This window comes from Bos mutus, chromosome 27, assembly GCF_027580195.1.
Source record: "Bos mutus isolate GX-2022 chromosome 27, NWIPB_WYAK_1.1, whole genome shotgun sequence".
Classification (NCBI taxonomy): Eukaryota; Metazoa; Chordata; class Mammalia; order Artiodactyla; family Bovidae; genus Bos; species Bos mutus.
This window is the reverse complement of record NC_091643.1, coordinates 5,411,826-5,428,390: the sequence shown is the minus strand read 5'-3', so window position 1 is coordinate 5,428,390 and position 16,565 is coordinate 5,411,826. Positions and strand designations below refer to the sequence as shown.

Sequence of the window (16,565 nt, the reverse complement as noted above, 5' to 3'; positions counted from 1 at the left end):
AGACACCACACCACACAAACACACACACACACACATACACACACACAACAAAAACCCCAAGTCTTCCCTTCGGTTGCTACCCGCAATGACGTTTCCCCCCCTCGGGTCCCGCCCCTCCGGGGGGGCTTGGAATTTTGGGATAGGCCGAGAGGCTTGGCGACAGGGCCCCGATTGGGCGCCGCGGCGTGAGTGACAGCGGGGCAGGCCGCTCGCCCGCCCTCTCCCCGCCGGCCTTCCCCAGCCCTCCCTGGGTGCGAGTGTGAGTGCGGTGTTATGCCGGACAGGAGGGAGGCGACCGCGGCCGCGGCGGCTCCACTTATTGTCCGTCTCGGCGAGGGGCTGTAAGGAAGTCGGGCTGCTAGGCGGCCGACACACGCAGCTTCGGCTTCAGCGGCGACCTCGCTCCAGCTCCCCGAGGGGCGGCCTCCGCGGAGCCCGAGGAGAGACAGGGCGCCGCCGCCGCGTTCGGACGCCCGACTGCCGGCCGCGCTCGCCGCCCGCACTCGGGGCCTCGGCCCAGCGGGGAGGAGGCCGCGCCGCCGCCCACCGCCGGCCTCGGCGCTTCCTGCTCCGGCGCCGCCGCCTCAGGGCCGCGCTAGGCCCGGGCGCCGCGGCCGCGCGCCTCGAGTTTGAGGGCGGCGGGCGGCGCGGCCTCCTCAGCGGGCTCGGCCGGGCGTCCGCCCCGGGCTTGGCGATGGGGCGCGGGGGGCGGCGCCGCTAGGAGCGCGGCGGGCGCGCGGTCGGTGCGGAGCGGAGCGGGGGGCCGGGCGGCCGGCGGGCGGCGGAGCGGCGGCCTCGGGCCCGGAGCGGAGGAGGCGCGCCATGGCCAAGGCGGGCGGCGGCGGCGGCGGCGGCGCGGGAGCCGGCGGCCACGGGGCGCTGACCTGGGTGGTGAGTGGGGCGGCGGGGCGGGCTGGGGTGCGGGTCGCGGCATTGTTCCCCGCCCGCGGCGCCGGGGGCGGCGGGGGCAGCGGGGAGGAGGGTGCCCGCCGGGCCGGAGGAGGGCGGGAGGACAGGAAAACCCGGCCCCCCGGACGCGCGCCCCGTCGGGGCGGCTGCCAGCCGAACGCTCCCCGCCCCCCCCGCCCCTTTCTTTCTTCTCTGCCTCGGCGGAGGTTCGAGCGCGCAACGCGCACCTGAAACTTGGGGCGACGAGCCGTCCGTCAGCAGCGCCCGGAGCCCCGTCTCTGCTCCTCCCCGGTGCTGGAGGCCTGGGGGCGAGGGGCGGCAGTGGTGCGTGTGTGTCCGTGTCCTGAGATGTGTCCTGAGAGCCTCCGGAGAGGCTCCCGGCCGCGAGTGTGTGCGCGCGCGCGTGTCTGTATTGTAAATGCTGAACCGTGTCTGACGCCCTCCTCTTGGAGGAGAAGGGGTTTGGCCGGGGCACTCGGCTCGGGCCAGTACCTTTCGGTCCCGAGAGGCTCGCCGGGTGGAAAGCGCGTTCGGGATGCCGTCCGCCGCAGTGAATGTTACACTGTAGGGCGTCCATGTGTCACAGCGGGATTATGAAAAGAAGCGCTTACCTGTGTCAGCATCGCAGGCCAGACGGGGTGGGGGCTGCGCGGGGAGTGTTGGAGAGGTGACCCGAGTGGTTCGACCTGGAGTTGAAGGCTTGCGGCGGCGCTCAGTTCCTGCTGGCCAAGTAGTAGAGGAGGGAAGACCTTAGAGGGATCCGATTCCCACGGCGGATCGATAATTCACCCGCATTTCACTTGCTCAGCACCGAGTTCAGACCAGGGTCACTTCCTATACACACACAGCCCAGCTCAGCCGACTGGCTGTGTATCCAGGAGAAAAATAAAAAGCGTTACGTTTTCCCGGGGACTTTTTCGATGGACCTTCCCTTTTCCAAAACACCTAAGGAAACTTTCGTATTGGCGTTTTTCTTTTTAGAAAGTTCTCCGTTTTTTGTTTGTTTGTTTGTTTGAGGGTTAGGTGTGGTGAATAGCAGTTTTGCTATATTGACAAGCATTCCTTGTAAAAAGGATGTTACAGGTAACAGGCAACTATATATTTATGTTTGCATGCCAACGTGGAGACTGTCATTGCTGGATCTCACCGAATTTTGCATGTTTTACTTCAGTAATGTATAGTATGCATGAATAGACTAGAGCCAGGAAAGACGAGGTGTTGATAATCAAGTAAGTTAGCCATCCCTGTGAACATGGAAGTTGGGGGCCTTTTACCCTTGTCGCTAAAATCAAACAACTTCTGAAAATAACAACACTTCTGTGTTGGCCAGATGGTTCTCATTCACTGTTTGGAACTGTTGAGGCCCGATCAGTGTTTGCTCTGAGAACTGCTGATTCTCTGTAATGGTAAATATTTTGTTCCAAGATTGAATTGGTTAGCTTTAACAGTTAAAAGCAGTATTTTGTTTACTGTTAGTTAATTTTGTAGATTATTAAATGACCACTTTTTCTTTCACGCTCAATGGAAAATTTTCATTCATATAAAAAGTTTGATGAAACTTAGAGGATATCATTCAAAATCAGAAAAATTCATTTGAAACTAAAATTGACTTACTGATTAAATATTTTCTCATTATAAAAACTATTAAGGGAAATAGAGTAAAATTAAAGTAAAAATCACTCTTTTATTTGTAAATTATATCCTCCTGTTGAATTAGAACTTTATTAAAAAGGTAATCACTCAATAAGTTCACTTTAAAACTTGATGCTTGCTTTAAATTTAAGTTGGGTTATGTGGGCATCTTTATGTCCATAATACACATCATTGACCATAGGCCATAGTTAAATTTTATCAGGGGCAATATAGGGAAGTGGTTGTGAGCATGGACTTTGTCAGATTGAACATGGAGATTTGGATCCCGTCTCTAACAGTCACTGGGACTTTGCAGAAAGGGGTCTAATGTTTCTAAACCTATTTCTTCATCTGTGAAATAAGGTTGCATTGATAATTAAATGAGACAACATATGTAGCACATTGCGGAGCTTAATAAATGTTTGCCTTTGTCAGTGAAGCTCAAGAAGCACACATTAAGAGATGTAAAGTTGCTTTCACACAATATCTTTGAGCGAGTGAAAGCATTTTATTCCTTTGCGAGAGTTCAGGGATTTGTTGCAGAGGTCGTCTATTTCTGAAGACAGTTAATTGTGCTTGCTTTATTGAAACATGTTATGTTGCTACCTCTTTGTGGGTAATGGGAAGAAATAAAAATGGCGTTAGTCCGTGATACTGTTGTTCTTTTTAGGGAGCTGGGGGTGTGGTAATGCCGAGTGCTGGGATGTGTGCTACCAGGTGGTGTTAACATGGTCACTTCGCCGAAGTTTACATTCAGTATCTGAAACCACAAAGCACAGTGGTTTAACACTGTTAACTTCTTTTAACAGTGCATTGCGTTTATGTTTGATTTGCAGTATCTTAACAAGATTTTTTTTTAATAAGTGACAGATATAAGTACTATAGTAGAATTATTTTGAGTAAAAATTGACAACAGCTGTGAAGGCTTCTCCGAAGCAAACAGAATTTCTTGAATTAATTTTTAGTTTGTAAAGTTTGATTTGTAGACTAATAATCTATTTCATTCAGTCAGTCTTTTATCATGTTTAAATTGTTGCAAAAAATAAATGTATGGAAATATTAGAATACAGTTAATCTCTTTATGAATATTCATCTTTTCCAAGTACTACTCTAATTTGGTAGGTTAAAAAAGAACATTATAATGGAAAATATTAGGCCTATACAATTATGATGGCCAGAATGATGCAGAGACTCTATCATCAAGCTTCAGTGGTCATCAGCTCAAGGTCACTCACCTTTCCCTTTCTTATTATTTGCAGCAAAGCAAATCCACTTTATTTGTAAATATTTCAGTATTTCTAAAACGCAAGTTTCTTAAGTATAAAATTACTGTTAACCATGGAGTTTTTAAAAAGTAAAAGTGAATGAAATAGAAAACTTTTTTGACCATGAATATTTCTAGTTTCTAGGAAACAGGACTGTGTATATAAATACTATTTAAATATTTGTATTAAAAATTTTGCTTTAGTGGCTTATTTTTGTGTCTAAACTCCTCAACCAGACTGTCAAGTCAGTTTTTTATAAACTGTGTTCCAGTTCACATTTATTCCATATTGTCCTCATAGTTAGATTTCCCTCTTCACTTGTCCCCTGGGCATCACGCTTGTTTTTGTCATTTTGTGTTCTTGTCTTCCAACAGGACTGCCTCTTGCTCTTCTTTTTACCAGGCTAAATAACACTTTAAGGCTAGCTCAAAGTCTCACCAAAGTTTTGTTACCCTTATGGATCATAAAACATAAATGTTGTTCTTTTTAATGTAACTTTCACCGTGTGATACCTTTGTTTTAACAATTAGATTATAAGCTCTTAAAGTCAGAGACTATGTATCCTTTATAGTTTTTAGCAAAAATCTGGATACTTAGTCCAAACTGAGTTATTGTTAACCAATTAGATAGTTGACATACTAACTTCTGAAGTCTTCTGCCCTTAGGAAAAGTGATGAGGTTGCAATGTTCTTTAGATACATTCTCAAGTAACTAATTGCAGTATTTAGAAACAGTTTTTATAGACTGTTTTAACTTTTCTGAATACAAGTGTGTTTACCAGTAGTTTCAGATACATTAAATACTGGTAGCAACAGTTGCATTTTACTAAGTATGTTAAAAAAAAAAAAAACAAAAACCCTATTCTGTATTTAAAAAAATCTTAATGTAAATAGGACCCAGTTTTAAAGAAGAGGGGATATCAGTAAAATCATAGCCATTTCCAGAGATGGAAACAGGAGCTTACAGATTAGGTAACAAAATGTGCATTACATGGCTAAGGCAAAAGTGGGATTTAAACCAGCCCTATGGGCTTCAGCTCAGTTGGTAAAGAATCTGCCTGCAATGCAGGAGGCCCTGGTTCAATTCCTGGGTCGGGAATATCTGCTGGAGAAGAGATAGGCTACCCACTCCAGGATTCTTGGGCCTCCCTGGTGGCTCAGCTGATAAAGAATCCGCCCACCATGCGGGAGACCTGGGTTTGATCCCTGGGTTGGGAAGATCCCCTGGAGAAGGGAAAGGCTACCCACTCCAGTATTCTGGCCTGGAGAATTCCATGGACGGAGAAGGCAATGGAACCCCACTCCAGTACTCTTGCCTGGAAAATCCCATGGATGGAGGAGCCTGGTAGGCTGCAGTCCATGGAGTTGCGAAGAGTCAGACATGACTGAGTGACTTCACTTTCACTTTTCACTTTCATGCATTGAAGAAGGAAATGGCAACCCACTCTAGTGTTCTTGCCTGGAGAATCCCAGGGACGGGGGAGCCTGGTGGGCTGCTTTTTCTGGGGTCACACAGAGTCGGACACGACTGAAGCGACTTAGCAGCAGCATACAATCCATGGGGTTGCGAAGAGTCGGACATGACAGCGACTTTCACTTCACTTTCACTTTCACTGTGTTCTTAACCATCCTTTACACATTACCCTGCTTAAAAAGTTACAACCAAAGCAATTTGTCTTTGATATGGTGATATCACAAGGTAAAAAGAGAAAAGCCTCCTGAGGAATACGTGTATACTTCTTTCTAATAACCTTTCTTTTACTTTCACATGAAAGACTAGGGAGTATACTTCCTCTTCAAGGTATATGTATTTTGAATAACATTGTAAGATGATGCCTTTTAAGAATATGGGCTACAAAATCATACCACCTGGTTTCATAACTCAGCTTTTTCCATACTAACTTTGTTAGCTTAAATTCTTCAAACCTCAGTTTCCTTGCTGTAAAAAGGAAATCATTATTAGTAGTGTCTACTTCCTGGAACTTTTATGAGGCTTGAGAGTATTCATTTAATTCCTGCAATACTTTGCACACAGTAAACTCTTAGATGAGTGTCCATGTGTGCGCGTGCACACACATACCCAACACACTTGTATTCCCCTTCTTTATATTAAAAAAAAAAATCCAGTGATTAGTATTTTCATTTTTGAGTCAGAAAATTTTTGTATTGCAAAATGATCACCACAATGAGTCTAGTTAATATCACCATACCTAGTTACATATTTTTTTCCTTGTGATGAAAATTTTAAAACCTACTCTTAACACAGTATTATTAACTATACAACATGGTGCTGATAACTATAGTTGCCTTTCTGTACATTACATCCCAGGACTTCGTTATTTTATAACTGGAAGTTTGAACTTTTTGACCACCTTCACCTATTCCCGCCCCCCCCCACCCCCACCAACTCTGGCAACCACTAATTTGTTCTCTGTATCTATGAATAAATAGATACACATTGGTTTTTTGTTTTGCTTTAGATTCCAAATATAAGTAAGATTGTACAGTATTTTTGTCTTTCTCTCTCTGACTTATTTCACTAAATGCGAATCCACTTTAAATCTACCCATGTTGTTCCAAATGGCAAGATTTCATTCTTTTTATGACTGAATAATATTCTATTGTATATAAACACCACATTTTCTTTATCCATTCTTTGACTGATGGACATTTATGTTGCTTCCTTGTTTTAGCTTCTGTAAACGATGCTGCAGTGAACCTGGGGGTGCGTATATCTTTTCAGAGTAGTGTTTTCAGTTTCCTCGTGAAATCCCTGGGAGTGGAGTTGCTGGATCATATGGTAATTCTATTTTAAATTTTCTCAGGGACTTTCATACTATTTTAGATAGTGACTACACCAGTGTACAGAATGTACACCAATGTACACAAGGGTTCCTTTTCTCCACATTCTGCCAGTACTTGTTATTTCAATAATAAGCATTCTAACAGGTGTGAAGTGGTATCTCACTGTGGTTTTGATTTGCATTTCCCTGAGATTAGTGACGTTGAGCACCTTTCACATACCTGTTGGCCATGTGTCGTCTTTGGAAAAATGTCTATTTATATCTGCTGCCCAGTTTTTAATGAATCTAGTTTTTGCTCTTGAGTTGTATGAATTCTTTATCTATTTTGAATATTGACTTTCTATCAGGTATATGGTTTACAGATATTTTCTCCCATTCGGTAGTTTCCCTTTTAAGTTCGATGGTTTTCCTTTGCTGTGCAGAGCTTTTTAGTTTGTTGTAGTCTTACATGTTTATTTTTGCTTTGGGGGTCAAGTAAAAAAAACCATCGCCAAGACAGATGTCACAGCGTGTACTTCTGGTTTTCTTCTAGGACTTTTATGGTTTCAGGTCTTACATTGAAGTCTTTAATCATCTTGTGTTTTTTTTGTATGGTGTAAGATAGGGGTCCAGTTTCATAGTTTTGCATGTGGCTGTCCTTTTTTTCTCAACACCACTTATTTGCAATTTTATTTTTGGCTGCGCTGGGTCCTCGTTGCTGGGAGCAGGGCCACCTCTCGTTGCTGTGTGGCTTCTCCTTGTGGTGGCCTGTCTTGTGGAGCATGGGCTCTGGGGCGCCTTGGGCTTCAGCAGTTGTGGCTCCCGGGCTCCAGCGCGCAGGCTCAGTAGTTGTGGCTCCCGGGCTTACTTGTTCTGTGGCATGTGGGATCTTCCCAGATCAGGGATCAAACCCTTGTCTCCTGCACTGGCAGGCAGATTCGTTACCACTGAGCCACCAGGGAAGTCCCTCAACACCACTTATTGAAGAGACTGTCCTTTTCCCAGTGTATGTTCTTGCCAACTTTGTCATAAAGTAATTGCCCATATAGGCATGGGTTTATTTCTGGGGTCTGTTCTGTTCCACTGATTTGTCTTTTTTTTTTTTTTAATGCTATTACCACATTGTTTTTATTACTATATTACTTTGTAAATAGTAATACAGTTAGTTTTTGTTTCTTTTTTTGCCTGCGCCATGGGGTATGTGGGAGTGCAGAGTCATAACCACTGGGCTGCCAGGGAGAAGTGAAAGTTAGTCACTCAGTTCAGTTCAGTTCAGTCGCTCAGTCGTGTCCAACTCTTTGCGACCCCATGAATCGCAGCACGCCAGGCCTCCCTGTCCATCACCAACTCCCGGAGTTCACTCAAACTCACGTCCATCAAGTTAGTGATGCCATCCAGCCATCTCATTCTCTGTCGTCCCCTTCTCTTCCTGTCCCCAATCCCTCCCAGCATCAGAGTCTTTTCCAATGAGTCAACTCTTCGCATGAGGGGGCCAAAGTACTGGAATTTCAGCTTTAGCATCATTCCTTCCAAAGAAATCCCAGGGCTGATCTCCTTCAGAATGGACTGGTTGGATCTCCTTGCAGTCCAAGGGACTCTCAAGAGTCTTCTCCAACACCACAAGTCAAAAGCATCAATTCTTTGGCGCTCAGCCTTCTTCACAGTCCAACTCTCACATCCATACATGACCACAGGAAAAACCATAGCCTTGACTAGACGGACCTTTGTTGGCAAAGTAATGTCTCTGCTTTTGAATATGCTATCTAGGTTGGTCATAACTTTCCTTCCAAGGAGTAAGCGTCTTTTAATTTCATGGCTGCAGTCACCATCTGCAGTGATTTTGGAGCCCAGAAAAATAAAGTCTGACACTGTTTCCACTGTTTCCCCATCTATTTCCCATGAAGTGATGGGACCGGATGCCATGATCTTCGTTTTCTGAATGTTGAGCTTTAAGCCAACTTTTTCACTCTCCTCTTTCACTTTCATCAAGAGGCTTTTTAGTTCCTTTCACTTTCTGCCATAAGGGTGGTGTCATCTGCATATCTGAGGTTATTGATATTTCTCCCAGCAATCTTGATTCCAGCTTGTGTTTCTTCCAGTCCAGCATTTCTCATGATGTATTCTGCATATAAGTTAAATAAGCAGGGTGACCATATACAGCCTTGACGTACTCCTTTTCCTATTTGGAACCAGTCTGTTGTTCCATGTCCAATTCTAACTGTTGCTTCCTGACCTGCATACAGATTTCTCAAGAGGCAGGTCAGGTGGTCTGGTATTCCCATCTCTTTCAGAATTTCCCACAGTTTATTGTGATCCACACAGTCAAAGGCTTTGGCATAGTCATTAAAGCAGAAATAGATGTTTTTCTGGAACTCTTTCTTTTCCATGATCCAGTGGATGTTGGCAATTTGATCTCTGGTTCCTCTGCCTTTTCTAAAACCAGCTTGAACATCAGGAAGTTCACGGTTCACATATTGCTGAAGCCTGGCTTGGAGAATTTTGAGCATTACTAGCGTGTGAGATGAGTGCAATTGTGAGGTAGTTTAAGCATTCTTTGGGATTGCCTTTCTTCGGAATCAGAATGAAAGCTGACCTTTTCCAGTCCTGTGGCCACTGCTGTTTTCCAAATTTGCTGGCATATTGAGTGCAGCACTTTCACAGCATCATCTTTCAGGATTTGAAAGAGCTCAACTGGAATTCCATCACTTCCACTAGCTTTGTTCGTAGTGATGCTTTCTAAGGCCCACTTGACTTCACATTCCAGGATGTCTGGCTCTAGGTCAGTGATCACACCATCGTGATTATCTGGGACGTGAAGATCTTTTTTGTACAGTTCTTCTGTGTATTCTTGCCACCTCTTCTTGATATCTTCTGCTTCTGTTAGATCCATATCATTTCTGTCCTTTATCAAGCCCATCATTGCATGAAATGTTCCCTTGGTATCTCTAATTTTCTTGAAGAGATCTCTAGTCTTTCCCATTCTGTTGTTTTCCTGTATTTCTTTGCATTGATTGCTGAGGAAGGCTTTCTTATCTCTTCTTGCTATTATTTGGAACTCTGCATTCAGATGCTTATATCTTTCCTTTTCCCCTTTGCTTTTCGCTTCTCTTCTTTTCACAGCTATTTGTAAGGCCTCCCCAGACAGCCATTTTGCTTTTTTGCATTTCTTTTCCATGGGGATGGTCTTGATCCCTGTACAATGTAACAAACCTCATTCCATAGTTCATCAGGCACTCTATCTATCAGATCTAGGCCCTTAAATCTATTTCTCACTTCCACTGTATAATCATAAGGGATTTGATTTAGGTCATACCTGAGTGGTCTAGTGGTTTTCCCCACTTTCTTCAATTTAAGTCTGAATTTGGTAATAAGGAGTTCATGATCTGAGCCACAGTCAGGTCCTGGTCTTGTTTTGGTTGACTGTGTAGAGCTTCTCCATCTTTGGCTACAAAGAATATAATCAATCTGATTTCGGTGTTGACCATCTGGTGATGTCCATGTGTAGAGTCTTCTCTTGTGTTGTTGGGAGGGGGTGTTTGCTATGACCAGTGCATTTTCTTGGCAAAACTCTATTAGTCTTTGCCCTGCTTCATTCCGTATTCCAAGGCCGAATTTGCCTGTTACTCCAGGTGTTTCTTGACTTCCTACTTTTGCATTCAGTCAAGTCCAACTCTTTGCGGCCCCACGGACTGTAGCCCCCCCACCCCCGGCTCCTCTGTCCATGGGATTCTCCAGGCAAGAACACTGGAGTGGGTTGCCATTTCCTTCTCCAGGGGATCTTACTGACCCAGGAATCAAACCTGGGTCTCCTACACTGCAGGCAGATTCTTTATCAACGGAGCCACTGGGGAAGCCCCCAGGAAGTCCCTATAATAAAGTTTTCAATTTGGGAGTGTGATGCTCCAGCTTTGTCCTTTTTCAAGATTCCTTGGGCGGTTCAGTTATTTGGTTCCATATACATTTTAAGATTGTCTATTCTATTTCTGTGAAAAGTGTTGGAATGTTAATATGAGTTACATTGAATCTGCAAGATTGCCTTGGGAAATTGGACATTTTAGCAATATTAATTCTTCTATTCCATGAACATAGAATTTCTTTCCATTTATTTTTGTCTTTAATTTCTTTAATCAGTGTCTTATAGTTTTCAATATTGAGGTCTTTTACCTCCTTGTTTAAATTTATTCCTAGGTAGGGACTTACCTGGCCATCTAGTGGTTAAGACTCCACACTCCCACTGCACGGGGTGTGGGTTCGATCCCTGGTTGGGAAACTAAGATCCTGCATGCTGCACAAAGTATATATGATATATATATACACACACACTATATTATTATATGTTATATATTGTATATATTATTATATATTATATATAATATATATATTCCTGGTATTTTAATTTTTGTTGTTGCCATTATAAGTGGGATTGTTTTCTCAATTTCTGACAGTTCACTGTTTACAGAAATACAGTGGATTTTTGATTTTGTATCCAGCAGCTCTCCTAGATTTGTTCATTAGTTCTAATAATTTTATGGTGGAGTCTTTAGGGTTCTCTACATAATATCATTTCCTCTTCAATTAGTGACAGTCTTACTTCTTTCTGATTTGGATTCTTTTTAGAGAAAGTATTTTTTATTTTCACTGTGGACATTTAAGCATTTCTTATGATATTAAAGTATCCCTCATCTTCTGACTTCTCTCCTGTCCCTTGGTTTGGGAGGGCATTTCTGGAGACACATTGTGATTTTTGTTTGTAGTAGTGGTGGGTAGATAGCATGACCCTCTCCGTGGTTATAGGGTGATAAAATGGATACCACAGCCTGGCAGCCTTGAGGGAGAGGACAGGAGCACTGTTGTGAAGCTGTGATGTGGACGCTGAGGGCGTCTGTTGAAGACACAAGAGGCTTGTTGCTACGCTTTTGCTGGTCCGTCTCCTGTTGGCTTGGTGACGGTGAGATTTCTCTGCCTCTAATGTGAAGGGGTGGCTCAGTTCCTTTTTCGCACCAACTGGCAAACCATCTCCTTTCCCCTCTTTGGCAGCAGTTCTTTCTCCCACAGAAAAACACACTGTGAGTGATTGCCCCAAGTTGCTGTGTATCAGGTGACCACTCTGTAAATGGAAGAATCTTTCTTTTTACAGAATGACCTTGGTACATACTTTCTGAAATTAGGAGTTTATTTTATTGAAAATTTTTCTTTTCTAGTACTTGAGAAATAGTCTTGATAAAAGTTGTATCTTTGATAATTATTAAATCTATATTCTTTTATTAAAAGTCAGCAGTATTACAAAATGCTATAAAATAGATTAATATTTTAAAATAGATTTTTATATATTGACATTTTCATTATAATTTAAAAATTCTCAATGCATTAGTGCATTTCTAACATGGCAGCCAGCTTTTGAACTTTAGAAAAAGTCAGTTATGGCATCATCATATGTATAAATCACAAATGATTAATCACAAATCAAAATTGTAGATATATGGAGAATGTTTTAACATGGGTTTACTTTGCATTTTCATTGTCTTTAGCTGTATGTGGGAGTGAAAATATTGCCCTCAGTGCTTAGATTCCATTATTTACTGCTATAGTTTGATTTGTCCACACAAAGACAATAAAATTAATTACAGATAAACTTAACTCCTAAGATTTCAATTTTATCAAACCCTAATGAAAGTTTATTCAGAATGCTCTTGGTAGTTGATTATCTTTGAGGGCAACTGTTAATTTTTATTCAATGTGAAATAGTGCAGTTACTATAGTACAAGATATTATAAAACAAATAATACTTTACATAGTACAAATACTGTGGAGCATACAGGATAAGAAAAGGTTGAATCATTTTTAAATCAGAAGACCCCTTGTTTTCAGTGTTGAAAATAAGCCTAATTGTCTTAGCCTATAGGTATTGAAGGGGCTTCCCAGGTGGCACAGTGATAAAGAACCTGCCTGCCAATGCAGGAAATGTAAGAAACACAGGTTTGATCCCTGGGTCTGGAAGATCCCCTGGAGTAGGAAATGGCAACCCACTCCAGTATTCTTGCCTGGAGAATTCCATGGACAGAGGAGCCCGGTGGGCTACAGTCCATGGGGTCGCAGAGAGTCGGACATGACTGAAGCGACTCTGCATGCATAGGTATCGAATATGTATCATTCTCCTTTTCATGTGTGGGATTGAGAGTAATTTTTATAAACATGTAGATGTGAGCTTGCTGGACTATTTTTGTTGAAGCTAATTTCTTGATCTTTTTTCTGAATATTATCAGCAACAGTGTTTAAACTGAATTTCTACTCAGTGACTTTCTTTTTAAGAGCTTGAGATAGTAGTAATAATTACTGTGGGGAAAGTGATCAATGAACTTTTTTCATTTAATTTCTCTGTTCTCAGGCTAAGGATATTGTATTTACATCTGTTTGTTCAAGGGATCAGGTCATCCCATTGAAGGGTATAGAGTTGCCCTCTCTTCCCTTCCCCTCAGATTTTGATTTTTAGTGGCTTGGACAGTATTCAAGGGGCAACTTTCTAATAATAAACAGGAGCTGCTAGAGACCATTAATCCAGGCTTCTCTCAGAAAAGCTGATAGACGGCTCAGGGAGAGCCTCCTGGGTTTACTGCCTGGAGTCAGTGAGCAGTGCAGGCTGCTGTTTGTGGAGGGTAGGAAGGTACAGATAGGTCCGACCACAGAGTGGACTCCTGCCAGGACCCCACTGCCGGGACCCCTGGGCTTGCTTGTTCTGGCTTCTCTTACCTTTTTGCCTAGATCCTGGTGAGAAAGTGGGGGCCGCAGAAGCGGTAAGTAGGACAGACAGTGCCTTTAGAAGAAAAAGACACCTTCAGCATTGCTCTCGCTTAACTATGTCTCCATATACATGGATTAATAAGCTTTTAAAGGCTGTAATATATGCTCACTGTAGAAGATTAGAAAATGTATATCAGGAGAGAAAATGAAAAACTTTTCTACTTCTCACGAGTAATTTTTGTGGATATTCTGTTGGGTGTATTTTATATTTTCCCTAGGCATGTATATATTGTGTGCGATTGTTTTCTGATGAAAATGGACTCACATTTTTTAATATGTTTTTGTAATTTTATTCTCTAAACACTGTAGTTTTATAAAACAATTTCTTCATGGCTGTGCGGGATTTTCTCTAGTTGCTACGAGCGAGGGCTACTCTCTAGCTGTGGTGTGCGAGCTTCTCATGGTGGTCGCTTCTCTGGTTGCAGAGCACAGCCTCTAGGGTGTGAGGGCTCAGGAGTTGTGGCTCGCAGGCTTAGTTGTATTCCGTGGCATGAGGGACCTTCCCAGACCAGGGATCAAACCCATGTCTCCTGCACTGGCAGGCGAATTCTTTACCACTGAGCCATCAGGGAAGCCCTAAACAGTATAGTTTTAATAAGCTACTGATTTAAAAAATACTTAATTATGTACAATTTCATATAAAGTTATAGTAAGAGAAATTTATAGGCAATTAAAAGTGTTTACTCAATGAAATAGTCAGGTTTAAAGGTTTACATGAAGTTACGAAATTATTTAAAATCTTCATTGTGAATTGATTTGAAATATCTACAAGCCATCTGTTTTATTGTGATATTCTATAGATACTATGTATTTCTTAATGCTTTTCACTACTTTAGATAGAATGATACCTTTTTTCCTTTCCTCAGCATCTGTTATTTGATATTAAGGAAGAAATATTTTGGCATAAAATGCTTTAAGTATATCATCACACTTATTTTTTAATATTTATGTATTATTCCTCCGGAAAATACAAATAGTAATCTGACAAAGCCGACTGCTTTTTGCATAGTCTCTGACTTTTGAGAGTTTATTCTAGCAAAAATGACAACTTTTTGAAATTGATAGGGATCTGGTAGGTGCAGACCAAACATTTGCTATTCTTGTGCACCCATCTGGGAGCAGGAGTGAGGTAGGTTCCCCCTGTCTCCGTACCTGTGCACCCACCTGGGAGCAGGAGTGAGGTAGGCTCCCCCTGTCTCCGTACCTGTGCACCCACCTGGGAGCAGGAGTGAGGTAGGTTCCCCCTGTCTCCGTACCTGTGCACCCACCTGGGAGCAGGAGTGAGGTAGGCTTCCCCCTGTCTCCGCACCTGTGTGCCGCTGTGCGTGCATGCGGAGTTGCTCCAGTCATGTCTGACTCTTGGTGATCCTCTGGGCTGTATCTCAGTGTTATCAGGGCCAAATGCAGAGCCCAGATTAGGTAACTGTGGGCCTTTGTGAGAGTCTAATCTTACAAATGTTTTCTTTGTGGTGGGATTTGTTTTGGAAGAGTAGCCTGAGATAGGAAAGCCTTACTTGCATGGTTATTATGAGTTCCATATAACTTTATGCCAAAATTGCAAACAGTTCTAAGTTAATGGTAAGAGGTTACTGTTATCCACCTTTGAATGCATGGCATTTATTGTTCTTAAGCACTTAAAGAATGTGATCTTAGTAATTATGATATTCTAACTATTCTGAGGATCCATTAATGTAATCAGTTATGTTTTTATTTAATTAATTTCTATGGATTATCTAAAAAAGCGAGGCACATCATTAGAAATTTGGAGACTGACATTTAAAAAATATAGTTCATTTTTCTGGCCCGCTAGTTCATCATCCAACTAACTTGACAGAAGCAGAATATGAAGACTAGGAAATAATTATTTTATTATGTCCAAAGCTATTTTTAATTGACTCTGAGCAGTGTTAATGGGTAACCATATAAATCAAAGAATATGTAAGAAAATCTCTTTAATTTTATGTAAAATTTTTGGCAATCAAAGATTATAATTGATGCTTGGGTTTCCATAGGTTTGGTTTGTTAAATGCTTGCTAAAGTTTAGTCTACTCAGAGGTCATGTATTTTGATTTTTAAATGTCCATTTGCCGTGCTTTTAAAAGCAATGACTTTGAGGATGGTGGTGTGGATGTGTTCAAGGCTCACAGTGAAGTGGTGTGCTGCTGCTTGCTCGTTGAAATGCACAAACTCTCTCCATCTCCCATTGTCTTCTATTTCATTTCTACTAAAATTCAAAGACCTATGAAAAGATCTCAGTGTGTTTTGTTTGAGTTACTTTGGGACTCAAAAAAAGAAGATAGGCCATCATAATAACTCTCTCTTAGTGAGATATCTAATTTGTCAGCATTAGGGAGTTCCAGAAGTAGAAAGATGTTTTCCTTGCTGCTATTAAAAAAACAGGGAAATGGGCAGCCTGCAGAAATTTTTGTTTGGAATCCTTATCCGCCATAAGAATTAGAATGACAACTTCTGCCTCCATGGAACTGGCAAAGAGAGTTGCATACACCAACTATATCTGCCCCCTTTACTGTAGTCCTTAGTAGCTTCATGGCGGGAGCTTGTATCTGGGAGCTTTTGGGACCCCTGCTGTCAGTCCGGTTCAGTCCTTGCCAACCTCTAACCTGATAAGAACGGACATTCCTTGGAAAGTTTTTAAAAATTATTACTTAACTAACTTTGGGCAGTGCTGGGTCGTCACGGTGTGTGTATTGGAGGGCCGGCGCTGCTCTCTAGCGGTACTGCGCGGGCTCCGCACTGCACTGGCTTCTCTTCTGGGGCGCTGGGATTAGTTGCTCTGCGGGATGTGGGATCTTCCTGGACCAGGGATTGAACCCGTGTCCCCTGCATTGGCAAGTGAATTCTTAACCACTGGACCACCAGGGAAGTCCTTCTTCCCAGGGAAAGTTTTGACGACAGCATTAATCTGGTATCTTATAGAATTGGGAAATATTTATTTCTTGCCTGAATAGTTGTTGGCTGTTCTAGCAGTTCTGGTGTCTGGGTTCAGTCAAAACTGCAGTTTCACACTATATTACAAAAAGAACTAAACTGTCAGTAAAGAGACCTGTGTTCTTTCTGTTGTTTAGTCACTAAGTTACGTGTGACTCTTGGCGACCCCATGGCCTGCAGCGTGCCAGGTCTCCCTGTCCTTCACTGTCTCCCGGAGTTTGCTCACACTC

General features: G+C 42.7%; 1 protein-coding gene across 3 annotated transcripts in view; it reads left to right on the top strand.

Annotated features, from left to right (window-relative positions):
* The first annotated feature begins 252 nt into the window (after positions 1-252).
* TOP2B (DNA topoisomerase II beta) overlaps positions 253-16,565 on the top strand; it is a 63,276-nt gene continuing 46,963 nt past the window's right edge. For 2 of the 3 annotated variants that reach the window (XM_070364218.1, XM_070364217.1), the window contains exon 1: positions 254-891. In XM_070364218.1, the coding sequence (XP_070220319.1) occupies positions 823-891 (69 nt within the window). In that variant the 5' untranslated portion in view covers positions 254-822. Of the gene's footprint in view, positions 892-16,565 lie in introns of all 3 variants that reach the window. The other variant, XM_070364219.1, reaches the window with a different exon arrangement.